The sequence below is a fragment of the Hemicordylus capensis genome, chromosome 4 (assembly GCF_027244095.1).
Source record: "Hemicordylus capensis ecotype Gifberg chromosome 4, rHemCap1.1.pri, whole genome shotgun sequence".
In the NCBI taxonomy this organism is placed as follows: Eukaryota; Metazoa; Chordata; class Lepidosauria; order Squamata; family Cordylidae; genus Hemicordylus; species Hemicordylus capensis.
Genome location: NC_069660.1, coordinates 119,041,338 through 119,069,004, shown reverse-complemented (window position 1 = coordinate 119,069,004; position 27,667 = coordinate 119,041,338). Strand labels below are relative to the sequence as shown.

General features: G+C 42.2%; 2 protein-coding genes across 3 annotated transcripts in view; one reads left to right on the top strand and one right to left on the bottom strand.

The window, feature by feature from the left end:
- Positions 1-25,227, bottom strand: part of DNAI3 (dynein axonemal intermediate chain 3) — a 76,946-nt gene extending 51,719 nt beyond the window's left edge. Inside the window, exons 1-5 of one of the 2 annotated variants that reach the window (XM_053242790.1) lie at positions 24,664-25,227; positions 13,117-13,354; positions 10,690-10,731; positions 4,532-4,713; positions 3,926-4,030 (exon numbers count right to left, since the gene is read on the bottom strand). In XM_053242790.1, coding sequence (XP_053098765.1) covers positions 3,926-4,030; positions 4,532-4,713; positions 10,690-10,731; positions 13,117-13,339 — 552 coding nt within the window. In that variant the 5' untranslated portion in view covers positions 13,340-13,354; positions 24,664-25,227. The remainder of the gene's footprint in view (positions 1-3,925; positions 4,031-4,531; positions 4,714-10,689; positions 10,732-13,116; positions 13,355-24,663) is intronic. The other variant, XM_053242789.1, reaches the window with a different exon arrangement.
- Positions 24,577-27,667, top strand: part of MCOLN3 (mucolipin TRP cation channel 3) — a 45,239-nt gene continuing 42,148 nt past the window's right edge. The window contains exon 1 of the mRNA XM_053242798.1: positions 24,577-24,595. The gene's annotated coding sequence lies outside the window, so the exon portion shown is untranslated. The remainder of the gene's footprint in view (positions 24,596-27,667) is intronic.

The following is a 27,667-nucleotide window of genomic DNA, read 5'->3' as shown; positions in this document are numbered from 1 at the left end:
ACAGGCCCCTCTTGAACAGAAGAAAGCCAAAATGGCTGAAAAAGATTTATGTGCATTTTGTTGCACCTACTCAGAGTGAGCCTTATGACTGGCAGAATGATGAAAAACTATACCTAAATATATATAACTGACTTGCTCAATCCTACATCCGTTGATAGACCAAGTCAGTGTCCTAGAGCACTTTGAGAACCTCATGATTTTAGTTTGGGTATGGTTAATCTGAAGAGCATGCTCCTTACAGTAAAGAGAAAGAGAAGTAAGTGCCCTTCTCATGCCAATTGGTGTTTGAGATAGCATTACAGCATCATCAGCATAAAGTAATAGTGGAACTGATTTGGAAGTCAATGGGTGTGTGTGAAAATCAGAATTAGTTAAAAAAGCAACAATAGAATTTATATAAAAATTAAACGGTGCTAAAATACAGCCTTGTTTAACACCTCTGTATGTTGGAATTGCCTTGGAAAAATGGCCTGCTGCTGTGCACTTAACTTTAAGATGGGTATTCTGCTACACATTGTGTATGAGCAGAAGTAGATGGCAGTCAACTGAGGAAGCTTTCAATTTGCGCCATAGCTTTTCTCTCAATATAAGGTCAAAAGCAAATTTAAAATCTACAAACGCTGTGTAAAGAGCCATTTGGATCTTGAGGTGTATTTTTCTGTCAAGTGTTGTAAGATCAGAGCCTGAGCTAAGGGGGAATAACCAGCTCTGAAACCTGCCTGTTCCAGAGCAAGAATATCTTGTGGCTCAAGCCAGTTTAACAACCTCCTGTATAGGTGTCTTGCATAGATCTTGCTTATAATACTCAGAAGACTTATGGGGCAATAATTTTCAGGTAAATCCCTCTTACCCTTTTCATAGATAGGGATTATGATGGCTGTGCCTTTAGATGTCTTTAGGGATACTTGCAGTCCAGTCTATGTGTGTAAGCAGCAAAGCTAGAACTGGGGCCCACCATTCAAGGTTGTTCTTTATTAGCTTTAGTGGTACAAAGTCATTTCCAGGGGCCTTCCCAGACAAGATACGTGACTAGTTTAGAAACTTCAGAGCATGTCACCAGGTGCCATTCTGGTAGGGCGTTTGCTGATAATTCCACATCACTCGCGGGAAGATCTTCCACTACTCCCAGTTTAATCATCTTGGTTGATGACACCCCTGTCATATACCTACTCCCTGTCACCTCCATACACAATCCCGATGAAGCGGCACCCTGACCTTTTGATTCCACATCAGAATCTTGGGTCTCTTCCTTAACATAAAGCATATGGTTCTACCATACTGAAGCTGGAATGTGACAATCCCATCATGAAGGATTGTGGTTAAGATCAGAATTCTGGGCAACACAGTGCCAAAAGAGGGAGGAATCTGAGCAGCTGCTATCAATCACCACCATGCAGCTCTCTGGGCATTGCTCTTTTTCAATTTCAATAGTAATTTGTACTGTTTTTCTAAATGTAAAAGGTGCTGGGGGGGCCAATGAGGGGTTCTCTCTATAGTTGGTATATACCCTAACAAGGAATTGTTTAGCAGTTTGGCATTCCTGATTGAACCAATGCTGAGAATGATACACTTGAGTGGGACGTTTCGTAAGACAGGATGTGGTTAAAACAGGTTGGAGGGCCTGGATAAGGTTACTATAATGCTCTAAAATGTTGCTCCCCCGGTCATTTATAATAAGCAAAGCACACATTTGGAGACAACTGTGAAATGACAAAACAGTGGCAGAGTTATCAGCTAGTTGTCTAGACCACTTAGCACCAAGGGGGCCAGATTCAGCTGTTAATTCAGGATACATAGTTGGCTCAATGAACAAATACTTATCAAGAGATCTCACAAAAAGCATCACCGGGAGATGGTCACTATTAGGCCAGATATCAATTTTAAATTGGACTTAAAAAAATTAATATGTTTTGAGAGACCGCAATATGATCAGGGGTACTCATTTTGTTTCCTACCCAGAAGGAAAATTCTTATCCGTCATGGCCCCATTTAAAGATTTCAGGTCACAGTTTTAAAAAGCTTGAGAGAAAAATAATCCCACATAGTTGGCAACCTTATCTTTGGATTGCCGTTCCAGTAGTGGTGGGATCTCCTGTCAGGGGGATACATGGCAAATTTTGCATATAGCATCTGCTCATTGGGGCCTAAACATGTGTTAAAGTCACCACCTAAGATCACAAAAGCAGAAGGATAGGAGACCAATAGATTCACTAGGTAACTCTCTAGTTTAGACCAGTTCTCTTTGGTCTGTATTTTTGTTGATGTAGGAGGTAAATATACATTAATCAACAGGAGACTCATATTACTAGATCTGACCAAAACTGCCATAGCAGATTGTTTAAAAAAGGCTAATTTGGTTATTGAAGCCTGTAGTGAGGTTAAAATAAGAAGGCCCAACTCCCCACAAAGTCTTCCCCTGCCTGCCCCATTGATAGCATGCAGGGAGAAGGAAATAAATCCATCCAGTAGTGGATCCTCAGAAACCCAAGTCTCTTGTAGAAGGACAAAATCAAATCTGGCCAAATAATTTATAAAAGAGGGTTCCTTAATTTGTGACCTCCAGCTAGCAACATTCCAGGATAGACAGATAGACAGTGAGGCTGTTCTCACATGCAGACAAAACAAGGTTAATAGAGCCAAGTCCAGTCCTGCCCACAGGTAAGAACCACCGGGATTGGGCCCGATCCTGGTGGTGCCTCAGGAGCAAACCCACCAAGCCAGCCACCCTCCTAAACGAGAGGAGAGTGCCAGTCTTCTCTTAACCCCACTTTTGTAATCATATGCCTGCCCTGGCTGCTTGCGAGTCTTCTAGCCAGCATCAGGGAGGGGGGATCCCCATAATGCACCGTGCATAATGTGGTGCTTTATGGGGGTTACAGGGGTGGAGTGACACCTCCCAGCATCCTAATCTCTGCGCTGCCTGAGGAGGCAGCTGCACATTTGAGTGTGTGATCTCTGTGCCCAGACTCTCAACAAGGATCGTCAGTGGGGAGATAAGATTTTTAAGGCTTCCTCCCCGCTGACCCTGTAACCTTTCTCACAAATCATGTGTGTGTAGTGCAAATGATGCTCTCCACACTTTATATCAGTTTCAGCAGCTTCTACCCATGAGCCTATTTTGACGTTCTGTCAGACACCTATGGGATAATATCACTGGTATAGCCAGGGAAATGGGGCCTGTGTTCACCCACAGCCCTGCTGAGCATGTACAGCCAGCGTGGTGTAGTGGCTAGAGTGCTGGACTAGGACCGGGGAGACCAGAGTTCAAATCCCCATTCAGCCATGAAACTAGCTGGGTGACTCTGGGCCAGTCACTTCTCTCTCAGCCTAACCTACTTCACAGGGTTGTTGTGAAAGAGAAACTCAAGTATGTAGTACACCGCTCTGGGCTCCTTGGAGGAAGAGTGGGATATAAATGTAAAAGTAATCATCATCATCCCTTGGAGGTGTGTCCAGAGGGCCCACATGAGCCCTCCAGAACTCATTCCCAGCTGGAACTCATTCCCTCACTGAACTCATGTGCCCTCCGGAACTCATTCTCTCACTGGAGGAAGAGAAAGAGGGGAAAAACACATGCACTACGGAAGGGATCCCATGGCCATTCCAGGACTCAGGCCACTCCCCCTTGCATGTGACATCACACACAAGTGGGTGTGGCCAGGGCCCCAGAAGGGCCATGGGAGCCCCCTGTAGCTCATTCTCTTTGCTGGCTGGTGCACAGTTTTTCTCCTTTCTCTCTCTCCAGTGAGGGAGATAAAGGAAAATAGATGCACCCAGCCAGCAAATGCCGGCTTGGAAATGAGTACTGGGGGTGGGGCCAAGACAGGCAGCTCCCAGGAGCTGGGCTGCATGGGTTCTTGGAACCAAGCTGCTCTATTATAGCTCTGCCTCTGAATAATATGTTAACAGTTTCAAAATGCCTTACATTTAGTATGCTTTCCTTGGCCTCCTCAGTTGCAACAAGATAAAAGATTTGTCCATATTTCAATTCTCTGTCAAAAACTATCAGAAGTTCTTCCCCAGGATAATCCTGTGTGGATACAAAACAGTTGAGATGTCTTAAGTAGAAATTACTTCTACATCCAGCTATAATTTACACTAATTTAATACCAATGGATCTCAGGGTTTCTCAGTGACATTTTTTGTCTAGCTCTACTTCAAAGGTGCAGCCTCTTTTGAGATTCCCCCCCCCCAAATGTAGTCTTTAAAAGTGTCTGTTTTACATAACCATATCCTAGATTTAGCCCTGCCAGTCTTTGATACCTAGTACTTGTCTATCTTTTGCAATAAACACACAAACCACCTCAGATCATTTCCCCACATATAACAGATATAGAGTGTCCCTTCTCCAGTACATAAGATATCACAGATTTTCCTTAACAGACTTTTGAGCGGCCCATTTTTAAGAAAAGAGCATTACATGCCACTGAAAGTCTAATACAACCCAACATGAATTCAGTAATGTCTGAATCAGTGAACCCAAATCCTGACACAAACCCTGAAAATGTATGCACTGAAGGGGGTTACTCACTAGGATAATTTTTTTGATTGGGTGGAAGTCAGAAATTGCAGCTCTTGTCTTCATATCTTGAATTATATCCTCTTTTTTCACAAGTTTGTAAGGATTTTCAGCAGTGACATCTACATCAACAAAACAACTAAATATTTCCTGAGTTTTTTCAGTGAGGACGAGGGGAAAGATTTCTGGGTGGCCTGAAAGAACAAACAGCAAAAACAAAAGCTTTTTTTCTTAAAGATTCATAGCATTCCAAGCAGGTAACTAGCAATCTAAAATCTTCAATGAATTTCTGAACAAGTATAATTGTTTTTAGCATCCTTAGTGGTATTACTTTTTGTAAATAATGAGTATTATTACAGTGTTGTCCTTGTTGACTGTCTTCGCATGTTCAGATATTATCTTCCACATGTTCAATAAACATACATGGAGGAAGTAGGTAAGCTCTGCCCCCAATCTCCACATATTAATTGAATGCCCTGCTCAAGAATTCTTACTTCAGTTATTACTTACCTCAGGGGTTCTCAGAGCTACTAAAGGCCATTGTGGCTGGGGATTATGGGAGTTGAAGTCCAACAATGACATCTGGGGAGCCAAGCTTGAGAACCTCTGATTTACCTTATTTATTTATTTATTTATTGTATTTCTATACCGCCTGATATAGAAATCTCCAGGTGGTGTAGAAGTTAAAACATAATATAAAAACAATATGAAACAATTAAAATTCATAAAATAGATAAAAATCTCAATGAATAAAAACATTTTAAAATTTCAATAAAAAGCCTGGGGAAACAACTATGTCTTCAGGGTCCTCCTAAAAACAAACAAAGAAAATGCTCTTATTTCAGCAGGGAGCACATTCCAAAGTCCCAGGGCAGCCACAGAGAAGGCCTGGTCCTGAGTTGACAACTAACAAGTCAGCGGCACCTGTAACCAGACCTCTCCAGATGATCTTAATAGGCAACAGGTTTCACGACAGAGAAGGCGCTCTCTTAAGTAACCTGGACCCAAGCCATAGAGGGCTTTATAGGTAATAACTAGCACTTTGTATTTCGTTCAGAAACATATCGGCAGACAGTTCAGTTCTTTCAAAATCAGGGTTATATAGTGCCTTCAGGTAAACCCAGAGACCAATCTGGCTGCTGCATTCTGTACCAGTTGTAGTTTCCAAAATACATACAAAGGCAGCCCCATGTAGAGTGCATTACAGTAGTCAAGCCTAGAGGTTGCCAGTATATGTACCACTGTTTTAACGTCATTTGACTCCAGAAATGGATGTATCTGGTGTATCAGCCGAAGCTGATAAAAGGCACTCCTGGCTACTGCCTCAGTCTGAGAAACAGGGAGAGTTTTGGATTCAGGAGCACTCCCAAACTATGTACCTGATCTTTCAGGAGGAGTGTAACCTCATCCTGAACAGGCAGATCTAAACCAGCTCTCAAGTACGAACTCCCTACAGACAGTACCACCATCTTATCTGGATTCAGCTTCAGTTTGTTATCCCTCATCCAGCTCATTATTGCCTCCAGGCAGGCATTGAGGGGTGGTGGTCATGCCATTTCCTGATGAAGTTAGTATGGAGAAATAGATCTGGGTGTCATCAGCATATTGATAACATCCCAGACCAAACTTCCTGATGATCTCTCTCAGCGGTTTCATGTAGTAGATATAAAGCATTGGAGACAGTATGGACATTATGATTATGGTTGAGTCAAAAAGGGGAGGGGATTATTTTTGTAAACATTGTGTTGTTTCTAAAAGTGCCCCCCATATCAGAGATTTTGGGGAAATTGTTGCAAAAGGGAAAGAAAGTGAACACCTGTTCAGGAAACATTGCCTTGAACAGGCTTAATTTGCCCTCTGTGACTCCATCGTATTCACATGATCCCTCTTAGCTCAGTATTGACTATGTGACCATCCAGAAAGTATTACCTTCACTTTCAATAAGCCTTGCCTGCAATCAGCGATGTCAGCACAGAGCCCAATCTGATTGCTTATATAGCATCAGGACATCTTCACCTTCACTATGTGATATCTTATTAGCAAGGATCACACTAGGAAAGAGAAAGCCCTAACCAAGACAAAAAAATTTACTGAAGCAGTAGTGGATAGGCAAAATCACAGCAGTGAGAAAGGGGAACATAAATATTAAGATCAGCAAAGGGAAATTTAAACCAGCAAAAACAGAACTAGAAATATTAGAGGGTTATAAAACAGAACAAACTTTACTGTTTTGGAGACATACTATTTTATATTTGAAAAAGGAATGTCAGATAAAATACTTGCCTCTCTAGTTTCAAGAAAACAAAAGGAGTTTTCATACCCCATTAAAAAGAATTGAAAGCAATACTTTCACAGCCAAAATGGAACTGAATGAATAGTCAGTGCAGCTAACTATTAATATATTGCTTATTGCTAGTGGGGTGTGTGGATAGACACCATGTCTCCACAAGCTCCCATTCAGGTTGGGGAGCATATGGAGGTTTTGGAAGGGACCACAAGGTATGCCCAAAAATGTTAGTTTTGGAGGGAAGCCTGGATCTCCCTCACAGAACCAAAAACCACCCTCAAAGAAGCAGAGAGCACATATGCTTTCAACCATGAAATGATCAAAGGTTCTGAAAGGAGGTTTTCCAACTCCAGTCAGTCAACAGGGCACAGCCAATAATATTAGAAGTTGGGGGAAGGAAGGTGTGAGAGAGAAATGGGGAAAGGGGTAAGAAAGGGAGGGGACAAGGAAAACCACTGACTGTGGGTTACAAGTTGGTGTTCTTGTGTCTTAACAAGACACAAGCTATATAAATAAAAAGGGGAAGAAAATGCCAAAATAAAGAGAGCACATCCTAAGAACAAAAAGAAACACAAAACTAACAACAAAAATAAATCATGTAAGCAAAGGAATATACTACAGCAAACAAGAAGAGAAAGAAAACCATTCTGACAAGACTCTTCAAACCCGACATTTCACCTTCTTGCTGCTGATCAATGCCTTTATATTCTGTCCCTTCCTTACCAATACAACAAGTGATTTCAGATCTGACACAACATTTTTGCGTTGAGTTCCACTTTAAGATGACCGTGAAGAAACAGGGGGAAAACAAATTCTGTAATGTGCAGAATCGTCACCTACTCATCTGACACTTGCAATAGGCAACAGTCCTTCAGTTGTGTATGCCTTTCCTGAGCTACTCTAGACCATTCTGATATTACATAAATCATGTTGTAATCCATATTCTCTCTCCTTCTCTACATCCAGCTTAAAACATGATATGATGAAGAAATAATATGGAAATGAAGGACAATATGATAGATCAGTGTTTCTCAACCACCGGTCCGCAGACCGGTGCCGGTCCGCAAGATGTTGGGTACCAGTCTGTGAAGCATCACTAATAAAAACCACCACCCTCCCCACAAAAAAATGAATTTCGGGCCAGCAGGAGCTCTCCAGAGCTCATTTCCAGGCAGCCCTCGCTGATGGATAACATTCATTTCGCTGCCTCGAAATGAACATTATCCAGCAGTGAGGGCTGCCTGGAAAAGAGCTCTGGAGAACTGCCCGAAATTGGTTTGGAGGGGTGCCTGGGGGTGGTGGTCGGGGCAAGGCAGGAGACCCTATTACTAACTGCTGGTCCGGGAAACTGCACACAAATAATCTACTGGTCCATGACTCCAAAAACGTTGAGAAACTCTGTGATAGATAAAGGAAGTCAGAATAGGTCGCAGTTGGATTCTGTTATGTTCTGTGATGCTTATTCATATAGAACCCTGTAAGAGATGTTCTTGGGGGTTATGCCCATTGATTACTTGGGGATCCATGGTAAATATGCAAGTATCCTTGATATGGGCACACTTCATGCACCTCTCCATATGGGAGATAACATATATAGTTAGTCACTGTTCACTAAATCTGGAAGCATGCATAAAGGATCCAGTGTGAGTAGGTCACACTTTTGCTGTTTCAATGTAATGTGCAAAGCAGAGACAAGATTTTACTCTGAGAAGATTGAAGCTATGGGAGATGTTCTGTAGGGCATACTGTTGTGTTACAATGTTTTTTAAATCACCAAGTGTTGCAGTCCAGAGTCTTGCATCATGCACCCAAATGCATATATGGAGCTTCTCAAGAGCACACACATGGAGCTCTTCTGTGGTCTGCCCTATTTATGGCTACCCCATCTCAATGTAGACAGCTGATCTAGATGCACACATAAGATGTGTTACCCCTATTGCAGTTAATGGGACAGGATTGTGGAGGAGCAAGTGTGCAATGACAATATGTCAGTTCAGATGACAAGGACAGGCATATTTGGCTATTATGAAATTAAATCTAAACTTGAAAATCTTGATCAGTTTAGGTACACATTCTTCGGAAAAGTCTTCAGTCACTTAATCCTGTTTAGAGCTGGAAAAAAACAATTTAATCTCCCTCATCCAGAAACCTAAATCTTCAGCAGATTGCTATAACTTAATATGTTGCATTTGATAAATCCTAATTCTACCTTCTTCCACAGCTGGTTCTTCACTGCACATGCTCAACTACAGTTATTCATTAATATTTACAAAAGGATAAGAGATGGCTGGCATGTTCAGAACTTGGCAAAAAAAAAAAATGGGTGCCTTCTATCTGCAAATCCCAAGAAATTGAGAAAAAATATTTTTAACATTGAGACAGAAGAAACCCATTGCCAGCTCCACAAGTACCTGTTAATTATTCTCTGCATATGTGGTTGGAGTTCATAGATTCAGACAGAAATTGCTTGTAATTTTGTTGGAGGAGGAGATCCAGTGCATCGACCTTTTGTACCAACTATCCCGATAACCACTAGGGACATTTGGAGTTGAAGTAGTTAGTGAGGGTCTGAAACAACTAAATTCTGCTCTCTACTCTGTAACTGGAGTGGATAGCTTCCTTTTGGCGCTTTGCTAAATAAACACAAACCCCAACAGATTTTACAAATGGTAATAAATGTATTATGATTCCCTGTATCTCGCCCCTTCTGTGTCATCCCCATCATAAGTATTTATGAACATCAGGTAATTTATATACTCCTACTGCTATACATGTTTTCTTTTATTTATAGCCACTCTTGCAGCTAAATAACAGGAAAATTTCTTTCACATTCCTTATGACCTTCATGGTTCTGCATGCTGTATATTGGGGCTATGGATGTGCACAAAACAAGCTGGCCCATTTTGCTTCGAGTCCAAACTGGACCGGGCCAGTTGTGTTTTGTCCCCCATCGGACCCCCCACCACCAACATTCAGTTCAGGGAGGTTTGCAAGCATTTTTATGTAAAAATAATTTTCTATTTTAGTACTTACCCCTTCCAGGGGGCTTCTCCAAGGCTGTGCAGGGGGAGTGTCTGGAGAGGTTCCCCTCCCCCTGCCAGTCTTCGTTTTGGCAAAAACTGACTGGTTCGGGTGTTCTTTGGTCCATTACAGGCCTTCCCTCCTCGTGGAGGCCATTTTGGAGGCTGCCATGCATGTGCAATGGGCCTCTGAGTGGCCTGGGTCATGACCCAGCCACGCAGGGGCCCCTTGCACATCCATGGCGGCTTCCAAAATGGCCACTGAAGCAGGGGGAAGGCCCAGAACAGGCCCAAGAAGGCCCAAACTGGGCAATTTTTGCCAAAACGGAGGCTAGCAGAGGGAGGAGAAACCTCCGTGGATCCTCCCGCAGCCTCGGAGAAGCCCCCTGGAGGGGGGGTAAGTACTAAAAAAATATTTTTGACTTAAAAAGGCTTGCGAACTCCCATAACAGTTGGGTCAAGCTGAACCAGGGGGTGGTTCAGCTCAACTCCGAACCTTGAAACTGAACCGGTTCGACCTTGAAACAGTTTGCACATCCCTACTGGGGCAGCCCTTTCATGAGGCAGATTGAGCTGGTAACTTTAGGCGACTGATTGTAGGGGTGCCAACAGAGTGTCAAGATGCTCCCTGCCTTCAGAGCAGCTCTTTAGGGCAGCTCTGACCCTTTCAAACTTTGCAAGCAGAGCCTCTCTTTATACTCCTTGCAAAGCTTGCAAGAAGCATAAGGAGGTTTCGAAAAGGGGCTGGCCCCCACCAGGGGCATGGGGCAAGGCAGAATATTAAGCCTCATCTCAGGCACTACAATACCTTGATCTGCGCTGCTATGTATTCTTCAGAAACTATTTTCCTATGTAGAACTTACCCATGCTTGCCATAGATAGGTCAAGTTCCTCATCCTTTTTAGCTGAAATGAGATAAAATAGATACCAAGGTCAATCAGATCAGTATCATCAGCAGTGGCCAACTAGATGCCTCTGGAAAGCCCACGAGGGTGTGAAGGAAACAGATCTCTCCTATTACCTGTCTTCAGAATCTGGTATTGATATTATAGAGCCCCTGAACATGGAGATTCTATTTACATATATCTAATAGCTATTAACAGACTGATCTATGGATTTATCTAATCTTAAAGCCATCTAAACTGATAGATAATCTTTATTTATGGTCTGTGACCAGTCTTAAATGCACTACATAAAACAGAACATAATTCAAAGCAGTACACACCATTACGATGGATAAGAACAAGAAACATGTAAGAGTAACCAACAAAAGCCTGCTAGTCAAAAGAAAAATCTAACAGCCCACCCAACTTTATTCATACCTTGAAAATTAACTCTGTATCTATATATCTTTAAAACGTACTTAAAGTCTTCCATGCTTACTTATGGTTGGTTAGCTGTTGATGTTTGGGGCAAGCAGTGGCACAAAACATGGCAATGTCATAAGAAATAGTGATCTAAACTAACAGGCATCACTAAATGTGACACCTAATTCTATAATTATAGAATTATAATTATATAGAACTATAATTACAGAATTATTATAATTATAATTCTATAATTTGAACTATGCATGTGACATAGAACTCCCTTTTATATGTTCGGAATCTATTGTCAATCAATTTCATTGTGTCACTCGGACTTCTAGGATTGTGAGATGGAAAAAAATCTCTCTCCCAAGCATTATTTTACAAATCACTATGTTGCCCATTATCCTTCTTCTAAACTGGTCATTTCCAAATGCTTTAGCCTTTGCTTTAGCCTTTTCGCATAGTGAAAATCCTTTGATCATTTCCATCCCCCTTTTCTGTACTTGTTTCAGTGCTACAATATATTTTTCTCAGATGGGGTGGTAATGAGAACTGGATAAGGGGCTGCCATCCTGACTGACGAAGCATGCAGATTAGTAGGGTTTGCAGGATGCAGCAGGAGGATCCACACAACTCCCCCAGTCCTCTTTTACTTGCACTGTTGCAGAAGAATGCTAATGCTTCCAAGTGCTGCTCAGCTCCAGAAGCATTCTGTAAGATCAGAATGCAGAAACACATCACTGACTCTCAGTGATGTGTTTCCGTCCTTACAGTGCACTCCCAGAGTGTGGGCAGCACTTGGGAGAATTCGTGTTTCTGCTCAATAGCACAAGTGCAAGAGGCCTGGGGAGTGGCACAAGGGTTCCTGCTGCATCCCCGCAGACCCTGTTAACACATGCATTTCATCAGTCAAGATGTCAGCTGGTGTGTGGCCGAACCACAGATTTATATAAAGGCATCATTGTACTGGCAGTTTTATTTTCAAGCCCTTCCCTAATAATTCCTAATTTTCACATTTTTCAGTGCCACTACACACTGGCCCTATTCACATATTATGTTCAACACACATACAATCTGTCTACAATGTATGAATGTACATATCTATAGGCATCCAGTTATTCACATGTTATGTTCAACACATGTACAGTAGTACACTTTCTATTCGTAGCCTGCCCTGCATGTGAGGGGGCCTGTAAAGGTAAAGTGTGCTGTTGAGTCGATGTCAACTCCGGGTGATCACAGAGCCCTGTGGTTTTTCTTTGGTAGAATACAGGAGAGGTTTACCACTGACATCTCCCATGCAGTATGAGATGATGCCTTTCAGCATCTTCCTATATCTCTGCTGCCTGATATAGATGTTTCCCAAGGCTGGGAGACATACCAGCAGGGGGCCTGTACCCAAGTTATAAATGAATGCATGTACAGTCATTCACACACAGAAATTTACATGTGTACATTGGTACAACATGATGTCTGAATAGGGCTACTGAGTTGATCCCCCCCAACCCCCGTAAGCTGTCCTAAATGGATCATGTTTTTAAAGCTTTAGACAATGGGTAGTATTCACAAGATGCTCAGGATTCTTTGCAGTTGTGGTGTGCCATTATGTTACACTACTGCTAATGGAAAAGCAGCTTTTTCAGGGACATATACAACTTGTGAAAGAGGTAGTGCAATGTGTTACACAACAATTAGCTAGAACACCATACTGCACTACCACTAGTGCAACACCTTCCACTAGCACAAGAGCTAGTCTGGAACAGAAATTATTGTCTTCTCACAGTCACCTTGGGCTATATCCTTATCTAGGGCAACAGCATTTACACTCGTGAAAGAATGTAAATGTTACCCACTGAAAATCTTCCAACTATATACATTAAACCATTAGAGATAAAAATTGTTGGTATACACTAAGAAATATTTATCTAGCATATGAATTCAGACAAATGACTTTATTCAATTCTGTACTATTATACTTACCAGAAGGTTTTTGCTTCCCTTTGGGTGAGCCTTTTGGTGATCTTTTAGCTTTTGGTGATCCTTTTGGTGATCCCTTTGGTGATCTCTTAGCTTTCGGTGATCCCTTTGGTGATCTCTTAGCTTTCGGTGATCCCTTTGGAGATCCTTTAGCTTTTGGTGGCCCTTTCTCTTTCTTTGCTGAACCTCCATCACGGGGCTCAGAAGGTTCTGGGCTTTCGGCCATTTTTCAGATTTTTGCCTAGAAAATAGGCAGCAGCCATGTAGTCATTTTACTGCAGATGACTTAATGGTTTTGCTCATAATTTGGGGCAATATAATTGTTATTTATAATTGTTAAGCTGTTTGGTTTTATTTTATTGTTATTTTAATATTTGCTAGCCTCTCTGAATGCTCCCTTGACCTTATAGCATCAATCCATTCATTAGTTTCCACTGAAAAATGAGTATTGTCATCATTCTGGAGAAAAGCTAATTTATTTATTTATTTACATTTAATATCCCGCTCTTCCTCCAAGGAGCCCAGAGCAATGTACTACATACTGAAGTTTCTTCTCACAACAACCCTGTGAAGTAGGTTAGGCTGAGAGAGAAGTGACTGGCCCAGAGTCATCCAGCAAGTATCATGGCTGAATGGGGATTTGAACTCAGGTTTCCCCAGTCCTAGTCCAGCACTCTTAACTACTACACCACGCTGGCTCTCCATAGAAAATGACTCAAGTGGCAGAAATCACAGCTCTATTAAAGGGACTCATATGGTCTTTAAGAATGAAGCATAAAACATGTCCAGTATTGCATGACAGAGAAGACTGAGAGGGAAAAGAAGAAGAGGATTCACTCCAGCACCATCATGTGGAAATGATTCACATCACAGCAAACAAAATTTCAGTTTCATAATTTGTGCAAGTTCCAGGTTTTTTTAAAAGAAGATTTTCAAGAGTACAATATAATGCTAACTGGATAGTAAGAAATGGAGATACAGAACACAATCCAACAAAAGTTAAGTTCTAAATCCATCAGAAACATGATAAGATTTAAGTGCATATATTTTTTCTCACTGAAACATGCTCAGTTTTGGGGTGAATTGATTATACCAATATTTTACATGTGTTTCATTTTTTTAGTACAAAAGTAGTCCTTAACATATTTGATATTGAGCCATAGATTCAGTTTTAATTAGTCTAGCTACATATCTGAGGTATGATTCTAGTCATGATAAATGAATAAACCAGTGCAAAGTACTGTTGCATTTGTTTTGTTGGTAGACTTTGCTTTAACATGTTTGTAATGACATCATAGTAGTAGTAGTAGTAGTAGTAGTAGTAGTACGTTCAGATAACATTTTAAGCCTACTTTCCAGTAGACTTATGAGATCACTCAGCATTCCGTGTGTCTGTGGCATGCCTCTGTGTGTATCCATGTGTCCCTATCAACTTTGCAATGCCTGGGCCAATATGAAATAAATTGGGCACAGTTGTAGGGACACATAGGGATACCTCTATGGCATAATTTGTGATGTTATCCACCCCAGTTCAAGATGGCAGACGGGTAAACATTTGAGGTGCAAGTGGGCTAACTTGTAAACTGATTTGAACCAAATTTGCTACAGCTGTAGGGACATACAGGGACACCTGAATGTAGTTTGTGATGATATCATCCACCCCAATCCAAGATGGCAGACATGTGAACATTTGAGGTGCAGTTGGGCTAACTTGAGAACCTCCTAACCAACCTGAACCAACTTTGCTACAGGTATAGAGACACATAGGGACACCTCAAGAGCATAGTTTGTAATTATGTCATTTACCCCCATTCAGATGGTGGATACGTAAACGTTTGAGACTCAAATTGGCTAACTTGTGAACTGCCTAACCGATTTGGACCAAATTTAGTCCAGTTGAAGGGATAATGAAAGGAAAGTAGGCAGATTAGTTCTTACTAGAGCAACTTGTTTAGTTTAAAATGTTTTTATCTGTCGTGGATCTGATAATATAAGGCAACTTCATATATAAGATAAGAGTCACAGGCATAATCAGTGGAGATGTTGGTAGCGATGTTCAGCTACTGCTATGAGAAATTATATTCTTTCAGTTCTACCTGTTGATTCAAAATAAATTTAATTGTGGGCCCCATCTATATGATAATACTTGGCATTTACATAGGACTTTCTGAATGTTCAAAGTGTGTCACATACATCATCTCAAACTTCCTTACAACAGCCCTAAAAGAAATGCCAATACTAAGGAGTGGTGAAGTTGAGATAATATTGGCTCATATAGGACCACATTGTAAACTCAAATCTCAGGTGTGATTTGATTTAAACTGGGGACTTCCCAGCTCACATTCTTAGCCACTACACAACACAAATTCTGTGGGCAGGATGAAGCCTAAATTAGTAAACCTGAAATATTTGGTTGCTTTAGTCCTATTAACAGCAACTACTAGTCCATGGGCACCCCCAATCCAAAAGACTTGCATTGCTGGGTCCACCTGCTGCAGTGTTACACTTGCATCATCCTTGGGATACCCCATCCATTCCTATGCATTTATTTTTTTAATAGTGCAGAAATTCCCAGCCATGGGTCCCCAGATGTTATTGGTCAAGGCTATTGTAGAACTGTTCCCTAGGTTAAACGGGAACACTAGTTAATTGGGTTTTGCAAGAGCTTGAACATAAATTTAAGTATTTTAAATGTAAACATATACATATTTATGTATAAAAATTAAAAAATAATTATGATTACTTTCCCCCTAACATTTCACTTTCCAATAAAGTCCTTGAACTGTGAGGAGTGGACAAAACGGTCCTCTTCTTCAATTCCTCTTGCTCCTTTTCCATCTATAACACATGGCAACTACAGCAGGCCTGCTCAGCTTTTGTCAAGCTAATGAGAATGTGGAAGAGAAAAGTGCCATCCAACTTTTCTCTTTTGCATACCTAAACAATGTTCACTGGCCCTGAATATCATATGGATAGTTGCAGAACCACTATCAGTCACTTATTCAGTAAGGAGCTGAAATAACAACCACAGATTGGAAAATATGATTTGTTTCTTCCAAGTCATCCAAACCTTGAGTCACATGAACAGAGACAACAGTGAAGTTGCTGAACTTAATCATAGGGCTATTTTTAGGAAAGCAGTTTACAAGGCAAGGAAGAAAGCTCCTAAATACAGCTACTTTTTAAACTGATCTCTCTCAAACAAACATTTATTTTTCTTTTTTGAGTTATTGAAAAATGTTGTAAAATGGGAAGGGAATGCAGTGCATCAAAAGTTACAATAATGCATTAATTAATGGGAAATGGCCATATTTCATCAGTAATGCTGGGGTGTGCCAAATGAAAAACTTGGGGGAGACATTGCTACTTTTCTCTGTGACTATGAAGTGGCCAAGATTTATATAAAGTAGAGGAAAATATAAAATGGAGACATGGACTTTTCTATACGAGACCTTTAGTGCTGCCGAAACACCGCACTTCTGCAACCACTTGGAAACAGAATTAAAACTGTGACTGTGTGTGGCACTTGATATCATTCTAAACTCCCCATTTTAAAAAAAATCACATAGTGCCCATCCACACTGACAAAACCCTAAGACCATTTTCTATTCTAACTCAGCAAAGGTCTCTTGTTTGAAATTAATCCTTTAATTAGTCATTCCCTGGTCCAGTAATTACTCATTTCCTCTTTGAAGCCAGAGCAATCCTATGATTTGCTTGTTCATTTATTTTACTTTTTAAGAGCACAGTTGTGCTTCAGTGAAAATATGAAATACATTTATTTGCACACTAATGCTTTGTGTGATTTTTAAAAATGACAAATATTTGGTTATGGGGGAAAGGGACCACCACTGTCCGTAATTAGACAGTGCCACTAGAAAAACAATGCAGAATGGCATCACTAACTGCCTCCTGTATTCCATGCCTCATGAAAATAACTAACTCTCTCCATCAGGTACATCAGTATGCTTGAACCTGCGTCAGGCAAAGCAGATAGGAGGCACAAACTCTAATGGGATCTGTTGAACCAGCAAAGAGCAGATGACAGCTTAAGGCCATGCTGTTCCTTGCACGGATACTCTGCAGGGCATTCCCCATCAGCCAATGCTCCTCACCCCTCTTCTCCTAGATCAGTGAAATGAAATAAAAGGAGTGCTTCCATAGAGGAAAATTCCCTAGTAGCTTTAGGGTTAATTTAGCATGTCATGCTAAACAGTTCCATCACCCACCTCCTTCTTCAAGCAAAGAGAGAGAGAGATGACTTCCCAGCCCCTTGTGAACTGGATACTAAATGAGAGGCCCGCATGCACCTTGCTTAAGCATCAGGGCACATACGCACCTCTCATTCAGTATCCAGCTCATGCGACGCTGGGAAGTTTGGTTGCTGCTCTCCTTGCTGGAATGAGAGAGGTGATCAAATATCTTAACACTGCACTACTGGGTATCCACCAGCACTCACAGTGTTAAGGAGTTTGATTTCCTCCCTCCTCGTCTCCCTCCATGCTGGTCTTCCTTTCCTCCTGAGCAGATTCAACGAGAGGGAGGCTCCCAAGCAGCCAAGCATGTGTTCCACCTTCAAAGCTAGAGCATAGCTCTGTCTTGATATCACCCCTGCTCCTGGTAAGCTGGAGGGGATAGAGGGGGCTCTGGGAAAGAGGCCAGAACCCCACCAAAGTGTACTGGGTCCTCAGTGGTCCAGAACTCCTCCAAGGGAGTGGCTGGCTCCAGCTGCTCTGGCTCTGATGGTTCTGGGACACTGTCATCTGGGCAGGAACCCAGGCCAGGGTGGACTCCTCCTCTCATCCTACAATTTAGTCTCCCTTGGGTCAACATCCAGGTAAACCCCAACACAATAGAACTATACAGCCCACACTGGACAGACTGACACTCCACTACATTTTAAATTGCGGGGTTGGAGCACAAACCAGGTCTTTAAAAGATGGGAGGGCAAAATTGAAAACATTGCCTTGATTTGGCAATGATATAGTCTGGATTCTTTATAATAACTGAGTGGATAGATGCATGATATCTGTTCTAGAGAACACTGCTAGAGTGGAAGTACCCAAAGTATATAAGTGTAGAGGTTCACAAACATATCAGCAGGCACATAAAATAATAATTATTTAAAACTGTGTGTTAAGGGATTTGATAAAAAGAAGAAGAAGAAGAGTGGGTTGGTCAGAACAGTGAGTTAGGATAAAAGCAGTAATGAAACATTTTGTCCTAATTAAGGGGTAGTGTGACAATGTTAGTGCATATTATATGCAATACTAACGTTAGGGAATTAAAGGTGGAAATTGAGAACAAATTAAGACATGGTTTAACATGTGGTGTGTACAAACTATACATGTTGCATATTATTGTTGTAAATAGGACACAACAGTTGTACATTTCTCCTGCACCCTTTGAAATGAATGGAAGTTGTACACATGGAGAGAAAACATTTCTCATGAATTGTGTCCAGCCCTCCTAATAGTTTTGTTTCCTTCAAATCATCAGATGACATTTGGTCTCTCAAAACCACAGTATGAAAATACAATTAAGTTCTGTTTGGTCTTCCCAATAATCTTTATGAGCTCATTAAAACTAATTTTCCAATAAACTGTCAGTTGAATATAAGACAGCTGTCAATTTTTATCTACGGGGCTAAATTTGTCATTTAACAAACCTCCAGTTCTAGAAACTGAGAAATAAGGTTTAAAATTAACAGTGCATTAGGAAACTGCAAATGGCTGATATCTTGTTATCTGAGAGTTCTAAACTTGGATCAGAAAAAAACAAAAACACTCTGATTTAAAAGCACTACGTTCTTTTAATTATCTAATGGGCGGAAACATTTAGCATTATGAAACCAAACTACGAAGTTGCTAGGTGCTCAAGGGGGAAAAGTTAATTAGTTATCAGCAAAGACATGAATGCTGTCTGTAGCAAGAAGGAAGAATGATTAATTGGTGATGAGATGGAACTATTTAAATGTCATGTTTGTGTGCAATACTCATTAAAGACTATAATTTATTTCAGTAAAAAGAACTGAATCATCAGAAAACACAGATGTAGAACACAAATGGTTTTTTTGTGTGTTTTTAATTATTTAACCCACAAAATTGCAATGTCAAAAGGGTTTCATGGAAACATACACCTCAGTCCTTGAAGATCCATGTTTCTTTCAGCAGAAAAACTGTCTCACATCTTTACAGTTCGGTCTAAAAGGATCTAGTCTGTACTTGAGTCCTTGTTTTGATTAAAATTCTGAAATCTGTACAGGGGCCCAGGAAGACATTTATGATCCTTATGTATTATACAAGCATGATAATGCACGTACTGTATATTCAAGGGGCCAATTCGGATGATACTCTGTCTGCAGGTCCTAAAATGCATGATAAGGACATGTGCACACACATCCTTCCCCTCCTTCCTGATGCACTGGACACTTTCCCCTAGTTGTGTGGGGAGGGCAGGCAGTTAATCCTAACTGCCCCTCTACATGCACTACAAAAACTAGTTTAAACGTACTACAAAATGTGCTAGTTTAAACTAGTTTTTGTAACATGTTTAAACTAGTATTTATAGAGTATGTAGAGGGGCAGTGCCAAACATCCACTCTCACCTCTCTCCAAATGCCCTTTCCTATCATATGAATCTGTTCCCAAGGGTTGCTGTATGACCCTCAGGAACAGATTTATACAAGCAGCGGGGAAATGCTTGACTAACAAAGCAGAAGGTTGCCAGTTCGAATCCCCCCGGTATGTTTCTCAACACCTATATCGGGCAGCAGCGATATAGGAAGATGTTGAAAGGCATCATCTCATACTGCGCAGGAGGAGGGAATAGTGAACCCCTTCTTTATTCTACCAAAAGAAAACCACAGGGCTCTGAGGGTGCCAGGAGTCAAAATCGACTTGATGGCACACTTACCTTTAAAAGGCTTTTTGGAGGAAGGGCAGAGATGAGAAAATTGCTCCCTCTCCACAGGGATGCTGATGGCTTCTTGCAGACCTACAGTCCTCCATCACCAGAGGACTGTGGATCACATCGGCCACTGTGTGCAAATCCGGTCAACACATCTCAACAGAGCTCAAAAGAGTGCAGAAAAGGGCAACAAGAAATGGTCAGGAGCCTGAAGCACCTTTCCTGTGAACAAAGGCTAACCCATTTTGAGTTTTTTTAGTTTAAAAAAAAAAGTGATAAAGGAAGCTTATGAAACTATGCATGGTGTGGAGGAACTGGATGGAATGGAGTTTTTCTCCCTCTCCCTTAAATGAAATTGGCTGGCAAGAAATCCAGGCCAGACATAGGAAGCTGCCATATACTGAGTCAGACCATTGGTCTATCTAGCTCAGTATTGTCTACACAGACTGACAGCAGCTTCTCCAAGGTTACAGGCAGGAATCTCTCTCAGCCCTATCTTCGGGAAGAAAGATGACAGACTCATTGTGTCTGCTCAGATAACTTTTTTACTCTATACAGAATGAAAGTTGGAAAGGTCACCTCCTCTTATTGGATCAAGTTAAGGCCTTTGACAAAGTGAACCACAATTATCTGTGGACATTGTTGAAAGCTAAAGGTATACCACCCCTATTCGTGACTTGGATACAGCTGCTCTATATGAATGCAAAGGTGACACCACAGATTAATGAATGGCAGGGAGACCCGATCATTTTGCATTCGGGTGTCCGCCAAAGATGCCCACTGAGCCCATTACTTTATGTTTTTGCCCTGGATCCGATCCAGAGAGAACCCCATCTGCAAGGACTCTCGGTCTCTATCCCTCCGCCCTGCGAGATCTTCCCGGGAGGGAGGGGGAGGGAGAGTGAGGGGATAGCCGAACCACCTGTCCACTCAGAACCGCACTATGAGTTTAGGGTAAAATTTGTAGCTCATGCCGATGATGTTACATTACTGTTATCAAATGAAAATGAAATCTCTGTAATACTAGACCTCTTCTGGGAATATAGCAAGATCTCGGGCTCAGAATTAAATGCTGACAAAAGTGTATTTGTTAAAATGGACCCCGGACGCCAGTAACTCTCGTGCCTACCCATCTCTGAATGTAAAAGTGAAGGGGCCCAGAGTCCAAACTGAAGTGGGTAGATACAGTAAACATTTTGGGGATTGAATATGGGATTAAGGAAAAAGCCTGGGGGGGAAATTGGACAGATTGGGAAGAAAAAGTAATGCTTAAAATCACCATGTGGAAAAAATGGAGCCTTGCCATGTACCAGAAAGCGGTTTACATCCGGACTTACCTGATACCCCCAGTGCATAACCTGGCGGTAGTCTATCCTCCCCCGCTCGATCTCCTTCGGAGAGTTGAAAGCCAGATCTTCCGTCTAGTATGGCACACAGCGTCCTTCCCTTTGGCCCGTGCGGTAGCATTTAAGGAGGTTGAGCGGGGAGGCCTAACCCTACCTGCCCTACAACCCTATTTTGTAACTGAATTCATGTCCTACAGTTTTGGAAACTGGATTTTCGTGAATGTCCATAATATGTCCAACCTCCTGCAAAAAACCTGGGTCTCGCTTTTCGCTCTGCGTTGGCGCAAGTCAGCATGGGGCATAGCATGGTGGGGAAAAGGATCTTTCAATGGTAATATCACACAAGTATTAAAAAGAGAACACCCGGACTACTTGAGAGATTTGTTATTCACACTTATAAAATGGAAGGTTGAACTGGATCTATTTAAAGGATCCTCCTCAGTTAAGCAGCTAAGGAAAACAATTTATGGAGAGATTCTAGAAGTGGGTTTCTTAAAACCTGATTTAGAACGTAAACGCTACAAACACCGCACTTCACAGTACTTGTTGCAACCCGATCACCCTATCACTCTCTTTAAGGAGAAAAAAGTCCCTTTCCATTTATGGGAAACAAGGTGGCGCTTATACCATCAAGTACTACCACTTAATGCGGCTAAGCCATGGCTCCCAGAGGACCAGCAAGAGTGCCCTAAAATCACCTGCAAACAGAAAGCTACTGAGCTAGGTAAAACATTCAGGGAAACCCACTCACATTTCTTAAAAGAGTGTGTGGTAGCCAAAAGAGTGTGGCAGGGAGTAAGCAAGCTGTTAGAGTGGCCTGATTTGGAAAAACAGACTTGGGAAGAACTAACATCGGGTTTGAGCGACAGAACCTCCTTTCGAGGTCCCAGAAAGAAACCTTCAAGGAAACGGGACGGAACCGGTGCCTGCATACTAGGGAATTGGAATGTTCCCCTCCTCGTAATCAGGTTAGTAAACCTGTATGTCATTTATGCAATGCTCCTGCATAGGAATAGGGAGGGAAGACGCGACCAAGAGGTTCACACAGATGAAACAGTAAATCTCTTCTGGAAAAGTTTGTATGGTTATGTGCAAAGAGACAAGAGTATCTCTTCTAAACAGCAATGAGACAAATTGTGGAAATGGACGTCGGACGTAACCCCCCGATTACCTGATGTACCTTGTAATTCCCCCACCCCCGAGTTACAGTACTACCTGCATATACTTCATAGCCTTGTGGGTTTCCAAATCCTTGAGTGTAAATCTTTGTAGATATATGATGTACAAACAACCACTTTGTATATATAATTGTGCTTTGGCAACGTACTGTATGCTTTGGTAGTTTGTTGGTTCAATTAAAAAATCTTGTCCTATCAAAAATAAAAAATAAATAAAAATCTTGTCCTATCTTGGAGAAGTCAGAGAGGGTACTTGAAACCTTCTGCTCTTCCCAGAGCAGCTCCATCCCCTAAGGGGAATATGTTACAGAGCTCACACTTCTAGTCTCCCATTCATATGCAACCAGGGCAGACCCTGCTTAGCTAAGGGGACAAGTCATGCTTGCTACCACAAGACCAGCTCTCCCCAAGACAAGAGGAAGTATTGTACATCTTCAGCAGGAGATGATCATGTGCCTGCATGTGCCTGCACTTCTAGGCTTCACAGAGGCATCTGATTGGCTGCTATGTGAAACAGGATGGATTGAATCCAGCAGGTTTCTCCTCCTCCTCCTCTTTTAGCCTGCTTTCCAGTGAGTTTATGAGATCACCCGGCATTCTGTGTGTGTGTCCATGTGTCCGCCCCCCATCCCATCAACTTCACATCACCTGGACCAGGGGTGTAGCTATTACTTGAGCGAACACAGAGGCAGAGCCACCCAATGGTTCAAAGAACCTGGGCTGGCCCCAATCAGTGGTCACGCCTTGCCCCCCAGGTGCTAAATCTGCACCCCCTGATGCCAGATGGGGGGTGCAGTTTTAGCTCCCAAGCGGGGGCCGCACAGCCCCTTTGGGAGCTAAACTAAGGCTGGCGCTGCATTCACAGCACAGCCAGGAGCAGCTCTTCCCTGCAGGGAAGAGCTGCTCCTTGCTGCGCTGCAAAAGCAGCGCCAACCTTAAGCAGCACCAACCTTAGTTTAGCTCCCAAAGGGGCCGTGCGGCCCCTTTGGGACTTAAACTCCAACTCCTGAACTCAAGGCTCCATTCAGGAGCCAGACCACACACCCCATGTTTGACATCAGATGCGGGGGCATGGCTAGACCCCACGTCAGATACAGGGGTGGGGTCAGCGGGGCCACGGACACACACAGGCTGCCGGCGGTTAGGCTCCACCATTAAGTGGACGGGTTCAAAGAACCAGAGCTCCCAGCTCCTGTGGGCCCCCCAACTCCACCCCTACCTATTTTCTTCATTATCTCCCTCATTCCGAGGGGCTGCCAGGAAGAGGGGTGAACATGGGATCCCTCCCCTAACTACACCCCTGACCTGGACCAATATAAACCAAATCAAGTACAGTTGTATGTACACATAGGGACACCTCAGGGTGTAGTTTGTAATGATGTCATCCACCCCAATCCAAGATGGGGGACACATGAATGTTTGATGTGCAGAGGTCTAACTTGTGGACCACATAACCAATCTGAACCAAATTTAGTCCAGTTGTAGGGACAGTGAAAGGAAAGTAGGCAAATTAGTTCTTATTACTAGAACAACTTGTTTTTAGTTTTTGCAGGGGAGCTGGGTTATGCTGTAGATAGATAGATAGATAGATAGATAAGCTTTATTACAATCATAGATCAGACTGTTCAACAAAAAAACAGCTGTAGAAAGATATAGTCTTTGTGGAAGCAAAGGAGAAAAGAGAAAGGTGCCCCCCCCCAAAAAAAAAACCCACCAAAAAAAACCCCTGACCATGTCCATACACTATATTAGCACATTTCTGCACTTCCTTTTTGGAAAAAAGAAAAAAAATATGTTGTGAGAAACAGAAATATGTTGAGGAAATTGGGGTGTGGGTGTTCCTCCAGTACTTTGCTTTAAAACACCTCAGACAATAATCAGCAGGTGCAGGAAATTGCCTGCCTTGAAGTATACCATACAGTTGCTGCATAACCCAATGGAGTTTTCCTCTGGTGGTTGCACATACTCCTCCTAGACGTAAACAAAGAGGAACTAACTTCACAGGAAGCTTTGGATCCCGAACATAGCTGGACTAGCATGCAAAGGAAGGTACACCATCTCTCTCATTCTCTCTCTCTCTCTCTCTCTCTCTCTCTCTCTCAGGGATCACTACTTACCTGCAACAGTATCTTTCCACTCTACCGTTCTGGGCTTTCGGACGTTCTCCTTATACACAGCAGGCGTCGTTCAGTTGCTATGGTCAACAGCCACTCAAGACTGACAGCTGCAAGAGCTAATGAGCATTTTCTAGGTTTAACCCGCCCCTTCAGAAGGAAAGAGCCACTAGGGCTTCTTGACAAAGTACAATAAACTATCTATGAAGCGTTAAGTGAACTTCACTTCCCAGCATGCATTGCCTTGGTCCTCTCATACGTCAGTGTAGAGAGGGGCTGCTCTGCCGTGCATCATGGGGATTCTTGGTTCGCTTAGTTTGAGTATGTTGCAGGCGGGCGAGCGTGAAAAAACACCAAGTATCGCTTGACAGTATTCAAATCGTTCTGCTCAGTACGGAATGTCTTACCCTTGGGACCTCTCTCCTTTATATTTTCTTTCTAATTGTTTACGAAGGCAAAAACGCACACAGACAAATGACACTCTTTCTGTGAAAGGCTGAATGGGAGAGAGAAGAGAGATGGTAGCTAGATAGCAAATATGCATCCCCCCGTCACGAGGACTGCTTCTGCTTCCTTTGTGACTGCCTTCACGAGAATCTCTTTTACCTTCGTATGTGTCACTGACTGCTCTGGCTGTAATTAAGCTATTAAAGTGATTAGCCGGACTTGAACTCTAATTAGCTTAATTACATCTGAGCTGTATTTTAGCTGCATTTCTGGAGATACAATGAAGGAGCTATTCGGAGAATCTCCTCCCCTTAGCATAACAAGAGACTGTTCTTCATAATTGTAGCTTTGAAACTGAAAAGGAAATTTCATTAAAGACTCAGAACTAACTGAGTTAGTTAGAATATACAGGCATATTCTTCCTTCCTTCTGGGAAATGGGGTGGAGGGAAGGAAAGGAGAACTAGTGATATAACTAGTGATTATTTCCCTGTGCAAACCTTCCTGAGCCATTTTTGGAAGGTTGGTATAGAAATTAAATGAATGAATGAATGACTGTTACACATTTTATGTTCTCACAAAGGCTACAGTACTATCTTGATCTATCAGATTTATTAACTATTGAGTAATAGTAATACACATATAGAATGTGCAGAGTAATTTCACCATTCAACAGTCACAACCAAGGCTAGCCTAAGATTCCAAGGGTCTGTAGGGAGAGTTTCAGGGCAGAGAGCAAGGTCTATATTGAAAATAAAACTGATGTAAAACTCCCATCCACCTAAAATGAGATATACTGGGTTTCAAGGTCTCCTCAAATCCATTGTCATGCCATGCCCCAGCTTTGAAAGGTCTTGCCCCTGAAGATCCAGTTTGCTCCTTTACTGTTGAAACTTCCATCCAGGCTGAAGACCGTTTTAATTGCACAGAGCCTTTTACCTGCCAGTTGTCTGAATGTGTGCTTCTCGACTCAAATTTTTGTTTGACTTTGAATGGTGTTCGCCGCCCTTGCAACACTGTTTTTAGAGCATTTGGATATTGTTTGATTGTTTTTATTGTTATATTGAGACCAGTGTGGCCATTTGAGAGTTACCTTGAGTGCCATATATATTGAGGTAGAAAGGCAGAGACTTTCAGAACTTACTTTATACAAGAACAAATGACTTTAGTAGAGAATGCTTTCCCAGCCAAAAGGCTCCCAATCCAAGAGTACTTGCCCCAATCCTGTTACAAGGGCTTTTAACAGTTTTACTTAGTAATAAGAGAATACTACTTGACCACATGCTTGAAGGCCCTCGTTATAATTCCATGTCTGACTACAGTGGGAGTCCAGCTATGGGTGACTGATGCTGAGGACTGAAGAAATTATAACCAAAAGTTCTTGTGCCTTGTGGGGGCAAGGAAGAGATAAACATATTGTTGGCATTCATCCTCCCCCACCCCCCAAGTGTCTCAGATTTGCAGCTTTGACATGCCTCTGGATCTGTAGATATGCTTGGAAGCCCAAGAGGTTATGGTGATGTCCAGGTGTCCATTTCTCAACCTGCATCTTGTCATATGACTGCAGAACCCTTTCTATCCAAACAAAATCCAGATACTTGGATTCACTGGCCATAACCTTGAGGTTAGACTTCATAAATGTGGTCTATGTGGAGCTGCCCTTGATGACTGTCTAATACATTCAGAGCCCCTGGTGGCACAGTGATAAAACTGCCGCCCTGTAACCAGAAGGTTACAAGTTCGATCCTGACCAGGGGCTCAAGGTTGACTCAGCCTTCCATCCTTCCGAGGTCAGTAAAATGAGTACCCAGAATGTTGGGGGCAATATGCTAAATCATTGTAAACCGCTTAGAGAGCTCTGGCTATAAAGCGGTATATAAATGTAAGTGCTATTGCTATTCAGTGTTCCTATAATCTGGTGGCCTGCCTTCTCCACCAAGAGCCAGCGTGGCATAGTGGTTAGAGTGATGCTGGACTAGGACTAGGGAGACCCGAGTTCAAATCCCCATTCAGCCATGATACTTGCTGATTGACTCTGGGCCAGTCACTTCTCTCTCAGCCTAACCTACTTCACTTAAGTATGTAGTACACCACTCTGGGCTCCTTGGAGCTGGAGGAAGAGCAGGATATTAAAAATGTGGGTGGGGGGGGAGTTGGGAAAGGGGCATACAGAGAACAACACATCACTGTTTCAGCTTCTACAATGACTACCTATTGTCCTCTCAGCAGAACTTGAAGTGCTTTTAACCTTTCATACCCTGACCAGTGTGGGCCCTATACAAGTCTCCTCTCCTTTGTTCCATCATGACAATATCAATCAAGAGTGCCCTCTTGACTGTACCTTCATCACTGCATTGAGTCCAAACAGCAAGGACACATAGAAAGTTATTCTTAGTTGTGACTACCCAACAGTTATGTAACTCCCTCTCCTTACCTTCTATTAAGTGTTTGAATTATGTTGTCAGATCAGCTTCATGAGTGGTAGCCAATGTTTGTTTACTGCAGCAAAAACAACAGTCTTGTAGTACCTTAAAGACCACTGTGATTATTTCAGCATAATT